This window comes from Scaptodrosophila lebanonensis, unplaced genomic scaffold, assembly GCF_003285725.1.
Source record: "Scaptodrosophila lebanonensis strain 11010-0011.00,11010-0021.00 unplaced genomic scaffold, SlebRS2 tig00000136-arrow-arrow-pilon, whole genome shotgun sequence".
Lineage (NCBI taxonomy): Eukaryota > Metazoa > Arthropoda > Insecta > Diptera > Drosophilidae > Scaptodrosophila > Scaptodrosophila lebanonensis.
The window spans coordinates 950464-969417 of NW_022060586.1; the positions used below are offsets into that span (position 1 = coordinate 950464).

Genomic DNA, 18954 nt, shown 5'->3' on the forward strand with positions numbered 1-18954 from the left:
GAAAATTTACAAAATATTTTATTTTTGGGAGTGGGTCCAGTGTATTTAGAGTTGACTTAAGCAGTCCTTTTCTCTTTTATTTTGGCTCTCTCGGATACGTCAGACGATTTTCATTTTCCCATTGTTATTTGTTTTAATTAAAAATTTGTCAAATGATACAAAAATTGACTGCCACGAAAAAATGGAGTCATATTTGTTACATTTCAAATAAAAAAAAGGCATTAATTATTAGAATAAATGAAAAAAACATATATAGAGGCATTCAGAGCTCTGAGTTATTTCCATACACACTAGTCGAGTAAAAGGGAACTAATCGGTTCTCGGGCAGTGTACTTCCCATCCAATTGCAACTACAAGTTGTATTTAATAATTTATTAATATAATTCATTAATTTTCATCTTACAGAGCTTAAAAAGTCTACATAAAAGTTTATTGTTTTGGAATTTGTATTTATTCGTTTTTGTTTTCTTTATTTACTTAATTGCCCCCTTTAAGTTATTTCTGTATTTATTTCTGATTCGTTATATTCATTATTATTATTCCACTATAATTTGCGTGTAAATATCCAAAGATCTTGTATGTATGCTTAGTTATGTTTCAAAACAAGAGAGAATGTCGGCACAGCCCGACAGTAAAATACCCTGTACCCAAAAAAAAAAAAGCTTTCGCCGCTATTATATATTTTTTTAGGACTAACAAATTTTAATGAAGTTTTAGAATTACATACATTTAAATAATGCGTGAAAGTTTAGTTTTTATAGTCTTGGAATTGACAATCTTGAAGAAATTCTGTAGCGGGAAAAAATTAAAATTATTACGTAGAGATTGGGAGAGTCTACATTACCGAACCTGGTGATAATGTGGGCCCAGCCGTTTTCGAATACCAGGCCATCAGACAGACTAACGGATATGTGTAGATCGATTTAGAATATAGATATATACTTTTCAGCCTTCGGGCACATGGCATAATTAATTATAATTCATTAACAATTGGTTTCAACAAAATAGTTTGTAATAAATTATGATTACAATAATATTATTAATAATTGGAATAATTAGCATACTTATATACGTGGAGCTTGTGCAATATACTATATATTGGAAATGCAAGGCCATATACTTACATACAAGTATATTAGTGCTCAAATTATTTTTAGAATTTTAGTACACAAATTACATAATACAAGTGGGTTCTGTTTGATGCTAAAATAAAATACAAACAAGAAATAAATCATATAACAGAGGTCGTGCAATAAAATGTCTGCCTGTTTGTATATTGTTTTTAGCATTTCATGTTGCTTAGTTTTTGAAACTTGTATACTTTGGTATGCATGTATGTATGTATGTAGGGCGCTTGGGGCAGCCTTTTTAAATGTTATTCATTAAACTTGCGATAAATTGGTGCTACTTTTTAAATATTAAATACACTTCTCTTATTCTTTGTGTTTCCCTGTTCGCTTAGATTTGCATCTACATGCGTAATTAATAACATACTTTGTGTTTTCGGCAAATGTTGAAAACTTTAATTGTTTTTGTTTTTTGTTATTGGCCATATAAGCCGGATAAATTTGGGTCGGCTAAGGAAAGTGTTTTCTTTTTCAATAACAAACATTTGCAGGCTTGCCCGTTCTTCACAAACAATAGTTTTTGGTTTCTCTATTCGATTTGTCTTTCGTGGAATACAAATTCGGCAATAGTCGTTGTTTTTGTTCTACAATAAGTTTGTTTAACAAAAGTGTTTTATTAAATAAAAATAATACAATAAAAATTATAAATAAAAACTAATTAACTCAAACGGGTTTTGGTTGTCTTGAAATGAATTGGAGGCTTGAGAGTCAAGAACCGGAGCTGCGCAACATTAGGCATCAGAGCCGATCCTGCTATCGTGTGCCTAAACACATGGAACTGTTTCTTTAGAGGTGCGTTATATGTATATGTTTTTATGAAAAACGCATTATTTTTACATATAATGCTGCTAAATTGAACACGCCATCTATAAAACTTAGACGTCAATAACGCTGTCGTTCTTTTTCATCTCCATGAGGTGCGTTTGCTTGAGCTTCTCCTGCATTTGCGTGAGCATATCCTGCATGCGACGTATCTCCTCATCCTTTTGCAAGAGCAAGCGATCCGTTTCGGAGATGGCCGCATCGAAGCCGTTCGTCGAGCTTATCGAGTCGCGCTTCAACTTGCCACGCTCGCGCAGCGCATGCTGTGAAATCTGTGAAATGCATTGGGCCCGAAAGTTCTCGTAGTGTACGTCCTGCGAATGAGAGAAATTAATGTAAATTGTAGTCGCACATGCATACAAGAATGTGTACATGTAACGCACCTGTGTGGTATCCTTCAGGTCCTGCATGTGCGTTGAAATCAGGAACGTGCGCAATTTAATGAAATCGCTGTGTTCCGGATCCTCCACGTTGACGACGCCCCAGGGATATTGGCGACCACGCACCTTTTTGCCCGCAACCTCGAGAATGGTATTGCTTCCCACGACAGCAAATGGAATAGAGGCCTTCAGTTCACGATCCTGCTGCTTGAAGTCCTCGTCCTCGTCGGAATCACACTCGGGAAACTGATAGAGTTGTATGTGATTGTCCTCGAGATCCTGCAGAATACGCTCTTTCAGTTTTCGGACCTCCGTCTTATTCAGGCAGTCAGCCTTGCCAATGACCAGCACAATGTTAACTTTGCGATGCAGCCGTCTGATCAAGTCCAGATCCATTTGCCGCAGACTGCAAGAGAGGTAGACAATCAGAGCGTGCGCACCAGAGGCTTGACATTTCCGCATTTTCAGCACATTTAAGTAACTTACCTGTGGCCCCATGGTGGCACAAAGTAGAGGCAGCAGTGCACGCGATTATCCTGAATATTGCGTCGGTTGAGGCCGCTCTCATCGGTAAAATATTGCCGGAATTGCTCATCAATGTATTGGGTGCACACCCGCCAGCTGTCCTCACAGTTGATAGCGTCTCCGAAGCCGGGCGTGTCGACCACTGTCAGACGCAGGCGTACGCCACGCTCCTCAATATCCATAGTTTTCTTTTCCACACGCGTGGTCTTCTCGATGCGCTCCTCTACATTCGGCATCTGCCGGTTCTTGTAGAGATCGCCCAGGAAGAGGCTGTTAATTAGCGTTGATTTGCCAAGACCGGATTCGCCCACCACCATTAGCGTGAACTCGAAGCCACGCTTCACCGATTTGCGGTGAACCTGCTCCGGTAACGTAGCGAAGCCAATGTAGTCCCGGTCCTTGTCGAACGAGGGCGTTTTTGCTGCAACAAAATTAGGAATCGGGGTGAACGATTAGTCAAAACGTAGCCTCTGTTGCACAACTCAAGTGAATTTCCGGTTTGTGACTGAGTGCAGGGCACTCCATTAGCGTCCATGTCTTCTCAGCCCGAGACAGTTAACAGATAGGCACGTGCGACAAAGTACGAGGATTTAACGTCGCTCATTAGCGCAAAACAAGCAAGTTGCAATGCCAGTGGTTTCGTTTAGCCTTAAGTGCCTAACGTGCCACTCGACTGCCTGCCTGCCTGCCTGTCTGTCTGTCTGCCTGTATTTTCTTTTGCATTGTTTTCGTGTTGTTCCTGCTCCAGTTTTGCAGAAATACTTACACATGGCGCTGCTCTTTTTTACTTCCTCTGTGGATTCGTCCTCGGATTGCAATGATTTGTGTGCGCCAGCCCAAGCCCACCCTTGGAATTAAACACCAACGTGTGTATACCCAACTTATACTACTTATTCGTAAAGGACAAGCGAAATTTTCTTCCTTGTTCTCTTTTTCAACTGCCGCCAGGCCTTGCCATCGAATACTAATTCTGCATGAAATAAGGTAGAGCAGCGAATATCCGTATATTATTGTTGCTAATTGTTGTTAGGTAAACTTCATTTGAAAATCCCCGAGTTTATTGAACACACTTTATTGTTATTAGGATCACACGCACACCACTGTCACTGACAGTCCAGCAAGTGAATGACAGCGAACCGTTGAGAGCACTGAGAAATGAGCAGCAGAGAAGTGGGAGGAGAATACTCGTGAATGCGTGAATACTCTGGCCGCTCTAGTTACAGCTCCAGCTTATCCTGCTTTGTTGTAGCTCGCAAGGATAACAACAGTTCCGAATGGCTACCGAATGGGGATGGCAGCACTACCCAAAACATGCTCACCCGCTCTCTGCGCCTGCGCCATTTCGCACAGGATGTGGACACCCCCGAAACCGTGTGCCACACCAGCGGTCGCACGGGCTTCTCACGACAGGGTGGCTCTGCAACAGCAGTGCATGCCAGAGTTGCCAGACTGTTTTCATGCTTTCGTATCAGCATGGATGGCAGTCCATGTAGTGGCAAAAGTACTAATGCTAGTACATAGTGTGAGCACACCACTCCAATATTACCGTTAATTTCGAACCCTAGATTAGTTGTTCCGATCGAAATGGGTAATCGCAACAAAATTTCAGAATAAACGTTCAGATATTAACTCATTTGATCACGATTGCAACGACTTTTCTGACTTTTCTTTGTACTCAAGACGAGTTGATCTATATACTTGTATGTATGTCTGTTTGTCCATCTGTATATCAGCGACTATAAAAGCTAGAGACACAAAATTTTGCACAAAGATGCATTTGAACCCGCTCTGTTAAGTTTACTTTATTGTTTTGATGCGATCTCTGCACAGGCTCTGCCCGCAGCTGTTGTTGTTGTAGTTGCTGTTGTCAAAATCCTCTCTATTTTCGTAAAGGATACAGAATAGAGCAAAAACTATTTTACCGTTTGATTGCTTGTTCTTTTAGGATATAGGGATGATGATTCTGACAGTCAAAAGTCCACATCCAAAATGGCAGAATCTACATACATCTATTAAATTAATCAGCCCACTAACAAGTTCACTCGGCAATTTCTGCTAGCCTTCAGCAGACTATTCCATTAGCTACGAGGATAGTCCTAAAAGTACCTGAACTAAGCATAGATGGCGGGTTTGATTCAAAAGAATGGCTATGGCATTGAAAACTTTCTGGTAAAACGATGGACTGAAGGATGAATCGAATTCAATCGAAAAACACTTATCCATACATACATACAAAAGTTATCGCTAGGGCTTTCCCGATTTGTCAGCATCGAAAAGGTGGTGCCTGGGGTTGACGCTATATTAAGTACATGCAACTTAAAGGGAACTTTATTCAATGTTATTTTTTTCTTTGTTAGGTCGGATTCTTTTTGGACTATCCTCGTATGCCTACGTATGCCTATTAGTACCATTTGGTGTGGGTCCGCAGTGTCAAGCACTTTAATAACTTGCCCCGGGTTGCCCTGTCTGGTGCATCTCCGTCTTGAACAATCCATTTTATACTGTGGTATGCAGCTAAAGCCGGCAGTATGTCCGAATATCATTTACATTGCGAAGCGTCGGTTGAAACTGTGGCCCATTATGACAGCCCACTTAAAGTGTTAGAGTGTACATACACAACATACTCAAACCCCCAATGGCCGGCGTGAATCTCGGGGTGCAACAACCTGCTTTTTCTTTTTCTCAATTTCATTTCAATTAAATCCAATTTAGTTTAGTTTTTATTCGGCTCTGTGATTACTACTAGAGATGGACGAGGTCCACGCCGATGACGCGGCCACGTTATGGACTTTGGAAAACACGAACGGGGCACTATTTTCCCAAAACTTAAAAGATAGATTTCAAAATATTTCAAGTGCTCTACTGACTTCGCTAAATGACTTCAAAAAAATCAAATAAACTTGCAGAGCGGGTCTAAATGCATCTTAGTGCACAACTTTCTGGGAATTAGGAGATTCTGGATACTAAGTTTGGTAATTCTAGCTCGATTTGTCGTGTCATGTTGATCAAGAATATACATATATACTTTGGGATCAGAATAAAAAAACAATTGATCTGCCTAGGGCTTATGGGAACGTGGATACCAAGTTTGGTAATTCCAGCTCATGCACCTGCTGAAATCATACAGAGGGACGGATGGACGAACAGACGGACATGGCTATATCGACTCGATTTGTCGGCCTGATCAATAATATACATGTACATGTACTATGTGGGGTCTGCCACGCCTCCTTCTATATGATACATACATACATTCGCACATAACTAGCATACTCATTCCTCTTTTGTGTATAGGGTAAAAAAATAAATAAATTAAAATAGCTGTTTAAACTTAAGCAACAATCTCCTCCTTCTTTGTCACAATGATCGATAGAGCAGATCTTGACTGGGCTTACTGAGGGATAGTAGCCGCAAAAGCATTCTTGGATGGAGGTTCCGAGAAATGTGCAAGTCTAGATGCGCTGGCCACTATACGAATGATTCGACACTGATTCGACACCTCCCGATAATTTCCAATTGGGGTACTTGAAGGAAAAGGTGTACAAAATTTGACCACAAAATGATTCTACTCCCATGTATTCCACAGTTTAACGTGCTCCGGTATTGGGGGCTATCACCATATTCCAGGCGAGTGCATTAAAACACGATCTGGTTCAACAACCGGTTTCGACCCGGACAGTTTTCTTCATATGTATGTATATAGTATAAGGAAACTGAACTTAACGACCCGGCGTAGCTGCTGGTGCGACGCACTACGTAAGGGAATCTTAAAAGTGCTGGGCACTTTAGCAAGATGTTGCTTCGAAGCAAATGTGTGGCATGCCACCACGCCATAGAAGCAGGCATTGATCGTGCATTGGCGCATTGAATGTCTCATCGTATTACCAGCACCGCCAACTCGTACACCCGCCACTACCCCAGTCACCACGAACGGCACTGACGCGTCACTTACAAGACCAGCGCACTGAATAAATAAACAAAAGACAACCCGAGTACCGCATTTTCACGGCAAGGCAACACATCCAACAAGGAACTTGTGATTGTTGCTGCTGTTGGTGCTGTTGTTGCTGTTGTTGTTGCTGCTGTTCCAAATGTTCCATAAATAGTCGCACACTGCGTTTAACTAAACGCTTGGTGCCACATAGCTGGCCGGCACTCTCGGTCCCAGCTGCAACAAAATGCCAAACGCAATCGTTGGCCGGTTTTGAAACAATTGACGATGCTTGAAGTAGCGGGCCCCTCTTTACAAACTATCCGCACCTCCAGCCCTTTCGGCGTCTGTATCCACATGCCTTTGGCTGAAATCTTAAATTCTTGCCTGTTCGCTTTAAATATTTTGTAACGAATTTCTGTGCGTTCCCAACAATGAAATACCGTTCAATCCATGTATTGCTTCTTTCGATTCGTTCCGAATACGATATCATTACGATCAGATGTATATATATAGATATGCTAAGGGAATGTTGCAGCTCCTCTACTGCGTGGACTTTTAATGCACATAAAAATAATTAAAACATAAATTAAATTCGAGAGATTGGGTTATTTTTAACCGGATATCAATCCAGAAACTAAATTTAGAGGCTCAATCGGATGATCCGGAACGTCACGAACATTGTTGATTGTTACATGGATCAAGGGAGACGTCTATGGCATCTAGTGATACGTTCAAGTGTCTGCCCTGCAAGGCGTTCCTAAAGCAGCGCAACGAATGAACTCTAAATACTATAGTATAGAATTTCCGTTGCAGCAGCTGAGATACTCTTGTGCCCTCCGCTGCTGGCGCAAAAAAGCCAATCAGTGTTGACAAATGCTTCATTCACTCCACCAAAAAGCAAGACGATTGATAATACTGGTAAGTAGTGTTGCCTAATTTGTTTGTTTTTATTAGAATTAGAATTTTGCAAAATATGTATGTAACAGGGATAAGGAAGCATCTCCGACCCCATAAAGTATACACAAACGAGTATATTCTTAGTCAGCACGACGAGACGAATCGGGCCATGTGTGTTACATACATTCGCACAAAATTGGTATACCCTTGTACATTTTATGTACAGAGTATACCAAAAATGCAATTGCTACAGTCGAGCAAACACGACGATGAAATACACTGTATGCAAAGAAACTTCCGGGGCTGAATAATATGCACCCATAGCAGAAGCAAAAGGATGAGAGCAAGCCCCCACCCTCCCTTCAGATTAAGGGCGTAGTGTAATTGATTCGCTGATAACTCTTCTAGAAGTAGTGGGTTTTATTTATCTATTAACTAAATCGAGATCAGTGCTTTTCTAAAAGTATACAAATATCTAATACCTCAAAGTCACCTTAAGGTACAAAATATTGAAATTGAAACAACATTCTTTTTTTCAATGCCTTTCTCGATCAAGGGACGCAGATGTTCCAAGCAATGTTTTGGAAGTACTGATGTGAACATACATACATACATACATAAGTACTAAAAAGCGAGCACCTTCCAATCACCCACATTCATGAAGTGAACGGATTTTGGAGGCCGCTTCCACTTTAACGCAAGTTCCAGTAAACTGGGATGCGGTTCTTTAGAAGTTCGTCAGTGTATTAATTTGTCATTAGAAAAAAGTGTAAGTCGGATTCTTAGAAATGTTCACTCTTTTGTATAGTATGGATAGTTCTTTGGTGTGCATATAAAATCATTCATCCGTAGACATCTTCTGGGCTGGCATGAGTGCGTATCGATATAAAGTCAACCGCTTCAGCCGGACAAGCCACTTGGTGATACTCTTCTTGGGGCATAACTTCCATACAACTGTATCGATGTCTGAAATTGTTTACGACCACGCACAATTCCAGACTCGACTAATAATAATATTTGAAGCTGTGGCAGAGCAGCGAGGAAAGTAGGACTGACTAATTTACTGGATTATAGTGACGCAATACAAGTAGTCAGTCACCAGACCTCAAAGCTTCATGAGTTGGCACACATACACACATACATACAAACATAATTGCGAGCAATACTACGGGGAGCGATCGGCTCCCCTTCCACCACTACTGGCATTGTTTTGTTCTGATTTCATGAATCAACAAATAGGAAAGCAACGCCCCCTCGAAACCCATCACATTTTCGCTGCAAATTTGGACAAAGCATGACAAACAGTTATGTGCATACGAGTATGCATGTATGTAGATATGTATGTACATACTATATGTATGTATGTCTGCATGCGCGTACACAGAAACAGCGACAGCGACGTCATTTCTGCAACGCACAACAACAAGACGAAGAACAACAACAACAGCAACAACGGAATGGAAGTGGAGCAGTGATGCGGTTTTAATTATTTTTGAAATGCTGCTCTTTTAATTGTTAGCTTAGTCAGCTGGTTTAAAAGAATGATTAGACAAAGACTCATGCTCCAAAAACGTTCACTGAAATGTGCTTTGCTTCCTCTCGTCTTGGCCAAATAAGAGTTGGCGGATAAGAGTCAGTTGTTGAGCAACACCATTACCGAGCGCAATTCATTAGCAATCTGGCGTATAGCTGACTAATCAGCAACTGTTTGAGTCTAATAGCAACGAAAACTAATAAAAAGAAGAAGAAGGAGCAGTAAACAAAAACAGGTACATTGCTAATCAACTATAAGTACAAGTATGTAGAGTCGAAGCCAAACCACACAAATGTCTTCGATTTGCCAGAGCACGAAAAAGTTATGTTAACAACAAGAAAAACACAGCTTTGATAAGATTCCCCTTTTAACTAGCTTTCGCTTATCTTGTCATGTTCGTTCTTGATTCGAGTTCATACCGCGCTAGCCGTTAAGGTCGGCGACTAATACGAATGGTCACCCTACATGTGCGAACTAATATTTCAAATTTATGAAGACTACCGGCTTATGCTTTTCACATTGAACACCATATGTTGAAATGCAAAATCTGAGGTTCCTCTTCAGTATGGTCGTTGGAAATTACAAAGAAGGGTCTAAAACCCGAATGCACCTAATTTTCATTTATTTTATAGCCTCCATCATTTATTTTGTCCTTAAATAGGATTAATTCAAAATTCGTCATTCGTCACTCAGCATCATGCAAAGGGGTCTAATTAGTTATGTATGTACATATATAGTATGCCTATATATGTACTTGTATTCTACTTAACAGTTGAACGTAACTGGCTATTTTAAACATCCGGTAAATTTAGATAATGCTTGCATATATAGTAGTACACATACGAGTAGGTATTCATATGCGTGTCCCAAACATACAAATAATGCATCTAATTATACCTATAATAATTGTAACTATCTAGGTATTTTTGGAATACCCTTCGAACAACAGTATAAAGCATACAATGTGGTTTGTTGAATTCATACTTATGTATATACACACACATAATTCTGTTTTTACACGGTTTGAAAATTAAAAATTTTCTATATGGTTACACGACATTATTCCATTTAACACGATTTGAAATAACACATGATCAATGTCTTTCTTAAACGGTTTTTCACACGACTTTTTCTGGAACCAATCTACCATGTAAAAACAGAATTAGGTGTACATACATGTAAGTACAAGTACATATGATGTACTATTCGTGTAAGTATTCGTGTTGTACGATAACATAAAGTTATTTTCAAATTTCTTTGACAACCGCCCCCCTAGTATGACGTAGTCGGTTCTGCCGTATCCGGGCTGAAGAATGGCAAAGCCGCTGGGGGTGGTCTTGCAAATGGCTCCAACTATCGCGGAATCGGCATTTTGCTTATCGCATACAAGAATCTGGAAAATGTAATGTGCAATAAACTGAAGCCGTTTACAAACGAACTGATTGCGCCTTATCAGTGCCCTAGTAAATCACATATGTATACACATTGCGACAAATCCTGGACAGAACCCGTGGGAAGCAAATCGAAGCCCATCATATTTTCGTTGACTTTGGAGTCACTTTCGACTCTCCCGATAGAATTAAGGAGGCTTCCCAGCCACGTGTGAGTTTGGTATCCCCCCTAAGCTATTCCGGCTTTGTTTGTTGAGAAACAGTCTTCGTATGAAAAGATCTTTCCGAACCATTTGATACCAAACGAGGTTTGATTCAGGGCGACACCCTATCGTGCTATTTCTCCCATCTTCATTTGGAAACCATTCTGCGACGGACCGATGTAAACAGGTCATGCACTATTTTTGACAATATTGTAATGCTGCTAGCGTAGGCCGATGAGAGGCAGACGGTTAAAAATCTGGGGTTTGGCGGTAAATATGGACACAGAAAAATACTTCCCATTACAAGTAGAGAGACGCGACGTATTGGAAATCGCGTCTCAATAGATAGTTGTGGAAGATTTTGTCTATGTTGGAACTACAATAATGACAAACCCTCTACAAGTCCCTTTACGGCGCTGCAGCAAGAACGTCAACAACATCAGGCAAGGCGACGCTTGGGGGCTTTACCAGGAATTACCTGGGACGAATCTTCGGTCGGTAAACATTGTAATGGCCACAATAGAAGAATTGATTAAGAATCTTAGCTCAAACTAACGCTATACTTGTATATTAGGAATTGTAATCATAGTTTTGATTAAAAATAAACCTTTTTTTTTCAAAAATATTGATTACGAATTAAATTGTAAAATAAAATTTAAAATTAATCATTAAATTTTGATAGAATAAATAAAAATTAAAATTTTAAAATCATGGTGTAAATGCATAGATAATCCTAAAAAGATATTGGCGAACTTCCCACATTCTCAAAGTTACTAAAGGTGAATGATTTCTTCGTTTAACAAAAACCAAATTTTTGATTATTTGCGGTCCCTGCTACTTGTTTAATTTTGTTAGTTGAAAGCCCTAACTTCTTTGGACAATAATAATATAAGTATTATACAATACATTATTAACTTATCTTCAAACTTGTCTTCTTTTAGGTACATTCATCCCGATTTACTTGGCAAACTCTCCAAAAGACGCCTTTGTCTCGGTGATAAGCGCTTCATTTTAACTGCGTTTTTTTCCTGTTAGCCATGTTTTCAAGTTAGAAAACAGAACAGAGCAGCTGTGTCCCAGATAAGGTTGGAGCGGCTGCAATTCGAAGCGTATTTCGTGCATGTTAGCCGGTACTCTGCCCTGTGATTGTTTTCCCATACTGCAGAAAGCCAATGAGGACAACTTCTATGGAATCCTAAAAGATCGTGGCTATAACTTTTCGACTGGTGAAACCGTTTTTGCCTTCGGAGTAGATTTGCTCTAAAAATCCATTGTTTTAAATATTTTTAGGTCTCTGGGGAAACACCGCTCTGACATTGATAGTCGTACCATTGGTCCGACACTTTCCTCACACCTTTCTAAGCACTCAAAATCTTAATTGCCTTTGGCATAGCCGTTCCGCCTTTGGTAAAAACACCTTTCAGCAAAGTCAAACAAGGGTACTTATTGATTAGCCCTCGTAATCATTGCCTAATACTACAACATAACATTACAATTGGAGTAAAGCAGAAGTGCATGTAATCGATTTTATACAGATAACAAGCTGGTCGTGCCTATCGTGGGTGGGCTACATATTTCTGTTTACAATTATGTATGTACGAGTAAATATGGGACATACATACTTGTAGATCTAATTTCCAGGAAAGTTCTAAAATATGTGCGTACAAAAGATGTGCTAGCAACAATACAAAAGAGAAATTCGAATCTGGCTTTTTTATTCAATCCTAAATGAAATCTGACCAACATATAAATTAACGTGCATGTACTTATGTACACACATTTATTTCATGCGGGCGCCATCCATTTAATTCGCAACTCAAGTCTATTTGGTGTCTTCAATTGTACATAAGTATATGGTAGATATGTATCTGTATTATATAGCGTTGTTAGCAGATGCAATCGTTAAACACGTTGCAGTTCTTCTTCATCTAAGAGTGTGAACAAAGTGCGAAGTTGATCGGACGACGACAATCATAACATACTTGTACACTTTTAGTAATACTTGTAAAAGACGAACACAATTGTTCAAAATAAATCAGTAGATTTTCCAAAATAGCATCTCAATGCTTACACGGTAAACTAAATTTTGTGCACAGGTGTAATACTCCTAATGGATTTACAATTACCATTCAGCTAGGCAGGAAAAACTGATTTATTATATAGGTGTTATGTTATATCCGAAGCTCAATCAAATAAGTACATAACTATAACTACTTCATGCAAGTATATTCATGCCTATAGGATCTTTAAGAATTATTGTAAGTGGGGGAACTACAAATGATGTAAAAAATGGCAAGCTGGAAATTTGTTGCAGTTGTCGGTTCCGCGAAAATCTGAGCAAAATATGCCTGAGTAGGGACAAAGCTTGCCGGACTCCCCAACGGGTCTGTGATTCTTCACCTTTAGCTTTTAATGATATTTTATCTTTGGCATTTAAGTATTGTTTTCTTTTATCTTATATAGCTATTTTTTCGCCACTTCTTCTTTATTAGGTCTAATAACGTCTCTCTACTGTGAATCGGGGCATAGCTGGCCGTTTGGAAAATAAAATTCCCCCACCGAGTCGGATTCGTTATTAGATATTTGTGTCATTTTTATAGCCTTTTTTCTTTAGTTTTATTTAGCTTAAGATTACTATTGTATTGATTTTTATTTTTGCATCGACAGCATTGTTTGCCGATGAAATAAATAAATAAATAGATATTCTGGGTCTCTTTTAAGTCACATAATTCGTGGGAGATCAGCCCAGCCATAATTTCTGTACTGCAATTGCGGCATTTGTCTATTACGATACGCTTTCAAAGAGTAGATGTTAGAAGTATTTAAGCGTAGTCGTAAGTGACATTTAGCGATTGGCCCAAACATTGCTAGTGTCGAGACAGATCGTTATGTCCGCTCCTCTGTCCATGAGTCTCGAAGAACAATACTTGGTATGTATGTATGGCTCTCCTAGTATTAGGAAACGCGAGTTTCGTCCTCCTCCCCCGCCAATAAGATGGTGGAACAAACGCAAATAAAACAGAAGTACTAGAATGGCCTCAATAACTCGCACACACAATAAGAATCCCAACATAGAAATCACATTCTAATTTTTTGCAATTTCTTTTCTTAACTGCTGCCGGAGTCTAGCATTTATACTACATTGATATCTTATCGAACACTTCAGAACTCTTAAAGACATATAATTTTTATCGCACGGTTATTAAACTGTGTATTTCCAAAGTAACAGAACTGTACATTTATGGGGAATGGATTTCTATAATTAAAGTGAGGGGCGCATTTATTCGGCTGTCTAGTTTGTTTCTTCAAGTCTAGGGCTAAGCTGGTGGCAATGACAGTCATTTCAAAATTGTCAACGCCGCCGTCGTCCAATGAGCTTGTCGTCGTATCAAATAGCAAGTTATGTGAATGCACCCATTTAAGGCGACCAACAACAACAACAGCAACAAAAACAACAACAACAACAACAACGGCAGCAAGAGCGGCCGAACATTAACGATATGTCAACTACTGTTAGCTGCGGTCACGTTGCATATACGAGTAGGCCGCCTAGGGTGGGCCTGATGTGCCGGATTCTGGTCTTTAGTCTGCAGTCTTAGTCCTTGTCTCATTGTGGATCTCTCTCGCCTTCTCCCTCTTTTCCGACTCTTTGTGTTTCTGAGTTGCTGCACAATTTGGTGGGTGCGGCCTCCGCCACCGCCACTGCCGCTGCCTTCGACTGCGACTAGCACACAAGCTCGCGCGAGCTTCAACAGCAACAACAACATGGCTGAAAAAGTGGCACTGTGGGCATTACGCCCACCAAAAATGGGAAGCACCAGCAACAGAGAAACAACAACTGGACAGCGAAAGCGACAGCGACAGTAGACATTCACTGCAAAAGTTGATCCGTCTACATATGTACATACATTTGTACGTATGTATGTATGTATATGTATGCACATACTTATGTATGGGTGTATGGAGAATGGCCCCAAATTTCCATCATGGGCGCTATGCTCACCACCTTTAATATGGCTGTAGTACGCTTTTAAAGCGATTTCCAAAAGGGAAATGTTTTCAAATAAATTCTAAGGCACTGCTAACCTACATACACATAGCGTATGTGTATTATACTTGCATGTACATACTTAATTATGTATATATGCATATATGTATGTATGTATTTTGAAAAAATTGGGTTGAAAAACAAACTTGCACAGCGTACATATACTTTACCTTCTCCACTGGTTATCCCTCCGGTACAGGGTATAAATAGATTTGATTAAAATTTGAGTATGTTATGCTCATAATATAAAGCCAATACATCCAAAATTAAGTGAAGATAACTAACTACTTGTAAACAGAAAGGCGAACAAAACCGACCGGTTTTGAAAAATGTCTGTTTGCAGGTAAAGAACTGAATGCATCGTCATAGTTTCGCACCGTGTGTAGCACGTTGGATCTATTGCGCTATCATTCGACCAATCGCACTTTATGGGATCTTCGTATGGTGGCCGGAGCTGAACAGATCGTCTGCTCTCACACTGCTCAGCAAGGTGCCATCCCTGGACGCCAAAAAGACACGAAAACTATTGAGATCAGGCAGCCTTCCTGTCTAGCTGATAGTGGGGACGCCCAGTTGATGCTGCAAGACTTGGCGTCCCCTACAAAGAATTGTGCAGAAATTATGAAGAGGGGAGGAGAATGGCTGACATTGCCCAGAGCAAGGTAGGCGCAGGTTTCTTGCCCTAGGACGCCCATTCTTGAATGATCTCTCCGAACAGACAAAAATTGAGTGTGTGAAAAATTGCAAAATTCTTAAGAATGGTGGTTGAAGTAGTGGAAAAATTAGATTATATGGTATCACAATGGGCCATTCAGGTCTAAGTAAGTGGGTGATCACCACCACCCCAGCCATTGCAACCTAACCCCCACATACTATGTACAAAATGAACAAAAATACAAAAAAAAAGCGAGCGGGCTGAACTTTTAAATACCCTGTACCCACCTCCTGTACCCTATAATTAATTATGTTCAATTTTTATTGATTCGCGCAAAAATCGGTTCAATGTGAATGAAATTACATTATTACTAATAAAATAAGCTTGAAATTGTCATTCTGCTCACTCTTTTTAGTACACTTATCATGATTCAATAATAATCGCTTATAAGTTCTAAGCGGTTGGCTTGATTTCTTGTTCTTAAAGGAATTTAAGAAGAATTTAAAAAGAATAAAAAGGTCCTACTCCTTCAAGGAATAAAAACCCAATTTTTTCACGAAGTCATTCAAATATAAAAATGAACTCCGTTATGATCAACATATTCCAAATCTCACCGCAATAATACAAAAAACAAATAAGCTGTATCATTTATGTTGTGCGCTCATACCATTAGACTACTTGTAGAAAATTGTTTCCCCAAAAGTTGTTTGTTCACTTTTGTTTATACTAATTAGGTACATTGCATAAATAAGAAATCAATGAGCATACAGCTAAAGCTCTTGTGTACTTGTAAAGCAAAGAGAACAATAAGAACAAACTTAATGCTGCAGTTTGTGGGCGTAATACTGGAGAGAAATTGTTCGCTAATAACTTGTCTTAGAAATGACCGATTTCGATTAAATTTAAATAAAAGTAGTTTGGTTTACGTTTTTTTTGAAACGTAGACAGTAAGTTGTTATTGTGTAGAGGGGTGGGGGGAGGGAAATTTTTTAAAATAAAATAAACTCGTGTAGCTTAGGGACTAGGAGCGTCCACATACCACGATTGGTTTGCGAAACGAGGACATTTATAAAATACACTTGAACCGCGTACGCATACGGGTATACGTAAAAGGCGGCTGTGTACAAAATGTTGTGTCTCTAGCTCTTATACTTTCTGATATCTGTGCGTTCATACGGATAGACACTGTGAGTTCCGCCACGCCCCCTCTGCGTATTACATACATATGTATGTATGTACATTCGCACTAAACTAGTACATCCTTTAACCCTTTGGGTACAGGGTTTAAGAATACCAAATTTGCATAAGATATCGTTACATAATATTTAGTTAGGAGATTTTCTCGCCGATCCGTCTAATGTCAATAATGTATAAGTCTAAGTACCAAGTATTATGTGCTGTTTTTAGTTGTTATGGCTGGGAAATTAGAAATTTTTTGAGTTGGTAATTCGTATAATTGGAAACCACTGTGCGCTAACTAATTTGTTGGTTAATTAAATGTAAATGCACTTACGTTTTGGATATAAAGGCGGCCGACATTTTGTTGCTCCTGTGCTGCTGCTGCTGCTACTACTGTTGATGACGTTCACGCCTGCGCTGCTGCCACCACCCGCACCCGCGCCCGCACCACTCCCACTCAACAAACCGCCATCGAAGAGGCGACGCTGCGGTAGAAACGCCGTTTTGCTGTTTGTTTGTTTATGTCTGCCTTGCAAAAAAGAAGTGAAAAAAATTACAGTGGAGTTGCTGCTGACGATTACGCTGTTTTTGTTGTTCCTGCTTGTGTTCAAGCTATGTATGTATGTACATATGTATGTATAATATTGGGGCTGCATTAACACTGCGATTGTTTTGCTTGCTCAGATATAATTATTTGTTTATGGTTATTACAAAGCGTCGCACACTCGCAAACACACTCACACGGTTCTTTTAACGGTTATTTGCGTTTATCTGGCTTTATAAACGACCTTACAGCCAATGTGGTCTACACAGCAACATCCACAATAACAAAATGGTGCTCATAGGACTTGCATATACACATATGTACATACACACATACATGCATACATACTTAGAAAAACTCATTGCACGCAAACTAAATAAATGTGCAACGCTCCACAATTCAAATTGACTTTTAAGGTTTCACTTAAGCGCATTCATTAAAAGGGCGTATTCATACATAGGTATGTACATACATATGTATGTATGTGTGTAGATAAATACATACATATGGCATGTACATACATACATAGTAATATGTTTATACAAATATGTATATATGTATGTACATATACACAAACATATGCATTCTTCTTTGCATGTGTGATATATCCTGAAAATACCGTTTTCATGTAATTGGAAGTCACATGTACATGCACATACACATACATACACACAGTCACTCTTAAATGCAGCATGAACAACTGGAAGAACATAGCATACAAAAATAACGGTGCTTTGACAGCTGTTTGACGTTTGCTGCCTAGTTGCATCTGCCAGTGCATCACCTTGACCTACACGAACACAAAATTACAACAACAATAAATAGCGGTGAACGGAGCTCTTCTCATTTTGAACGTTCGGGTTTGTCTATAGCCTTGTCATTTCTGTTGAGCCTATAAAACAATGCATATGCAATCGCTGCAGCCGCAATTGCAGCGAAAGCAAACACACACACACGAGCAGAGAGCAACCAACCACCCAACACACAGAAAAAAAGTCAAAGTAGATCCTCAACAAACACACAAAAGTGTATACAAAAAAAAAATACAAAAAATAACACACACTTTGTTGTTAACAATTTCCGTTGCACTTCTATCCCGAAATTCGCCACGGGACTTTTCTCTTAAAACGGACCAGAAAAAAAACAGCAACACGACCAACTAGTCCCATATGCCTTGCATCACTAAAATGTGTGCATTTTATATCTGCCTGGCCACAATAAAAACAATGCTGCCATGCGCGGCAAATGGCCGGACCGCGAGACATTGAAGTGCCTTGGCCGATGGTGGCAACGCTGGATCGTAACATATGATAGCGAGGGCAAGCGTTCAAATGCTGGGTGATATATCACTTCAAATGCAACAATGTGCAACAATTTATTTAGCGCGTATCGACGTTGGGAGTTATTGAATTTAAATCTAAATTTAAATGCAAATGTTTTTTTCTTGGCAGGGCGTAACTTCATGCTATTCTATTGTGGAAAACTCCACATAACGTATCAAAATGATGTAAATATGTTGAGTTGTAGAATATATATATGGTATGTGTGTACATATGTATATGTATATGCTATATACATACATATACAACATTTGTTATACTTTTTTTTCTACAATTCTTTTTTGCAATAGTATTTATTGCGAGGCATGAAAGCAGCGCCTACCACACCACCAACTCTCACTACCTTGCTGCCGCCACAGTCGGAATAGCTTCTGC

General features: G+C 39.5%; 1 protein-coding gene across 3 annotated transcripts; it reads right to left on the reverse strand.

The window, feature by feature from the left end:
* Nucleotides 1–42: 42 nt before the first annotated feature.
* On the reverse strand, nucleotides 43–18418 carry LOC115629157 (septin-2). Of its 3 annotated transcripts, none has more exons than XM_030525529.1 (5): nucleotides 18303–18418; nucleotides 17030–17224; nucleotides 2816–3275; nucleotides 2333–2735; nucleotides 43–2263 (listed from the first exon to the last, which is right to left on the reverse strand). In XM_030525529.1, exons 3-5 carry the CDS (start codon nucleotides 3169–3171, stop codon nucleotides 2003–2005), a joined length of 1020 nt encoding a protein of 339 aa, XP_030381389.1. In that variant the 5' UTR covers nucleotides 3172–3275; nucleotides 17030–17224; nucleotides 18303–18418; the 3' UTR covers nucleotides 43–2002. The 3 variants fall into 3 exon arrangements, with proteins under 3 accessions (XP_030381389.1, XP_030381388.1, XP_030381387.1); XM_030525528.1 differs by having other exon boundaries at nucleotides 17030–17220; nucleotides 18303–18413; XM_030525527.1 differs by lacking the exons at nucleotides 17030–17224; nucleotides 18303–18418 and adding an exon at nucleotides 3621–3897.
* Between the last annotated feature and the right edge of the window lie 536 nt (nucleotides 18419–18954).

Coding starts and splice junctions, on each gene's coding strand:
- LOC115629157 (XM_030525527.1), bottom strand. Junction 2,736..2,815: donor GTGCCACCATGGGGCCACAG/GTAAGTTACTTA, acceptor CCTCTCTTGCAG/TCTGCGGCAAATGGATCTGG. Junction 2,264..2,332: donor ACCTGAAGGATACCACACAG/GTGCGTTACATG, acceptor TCTCATTCGCAG/GACGTACACTACGAGAACTT.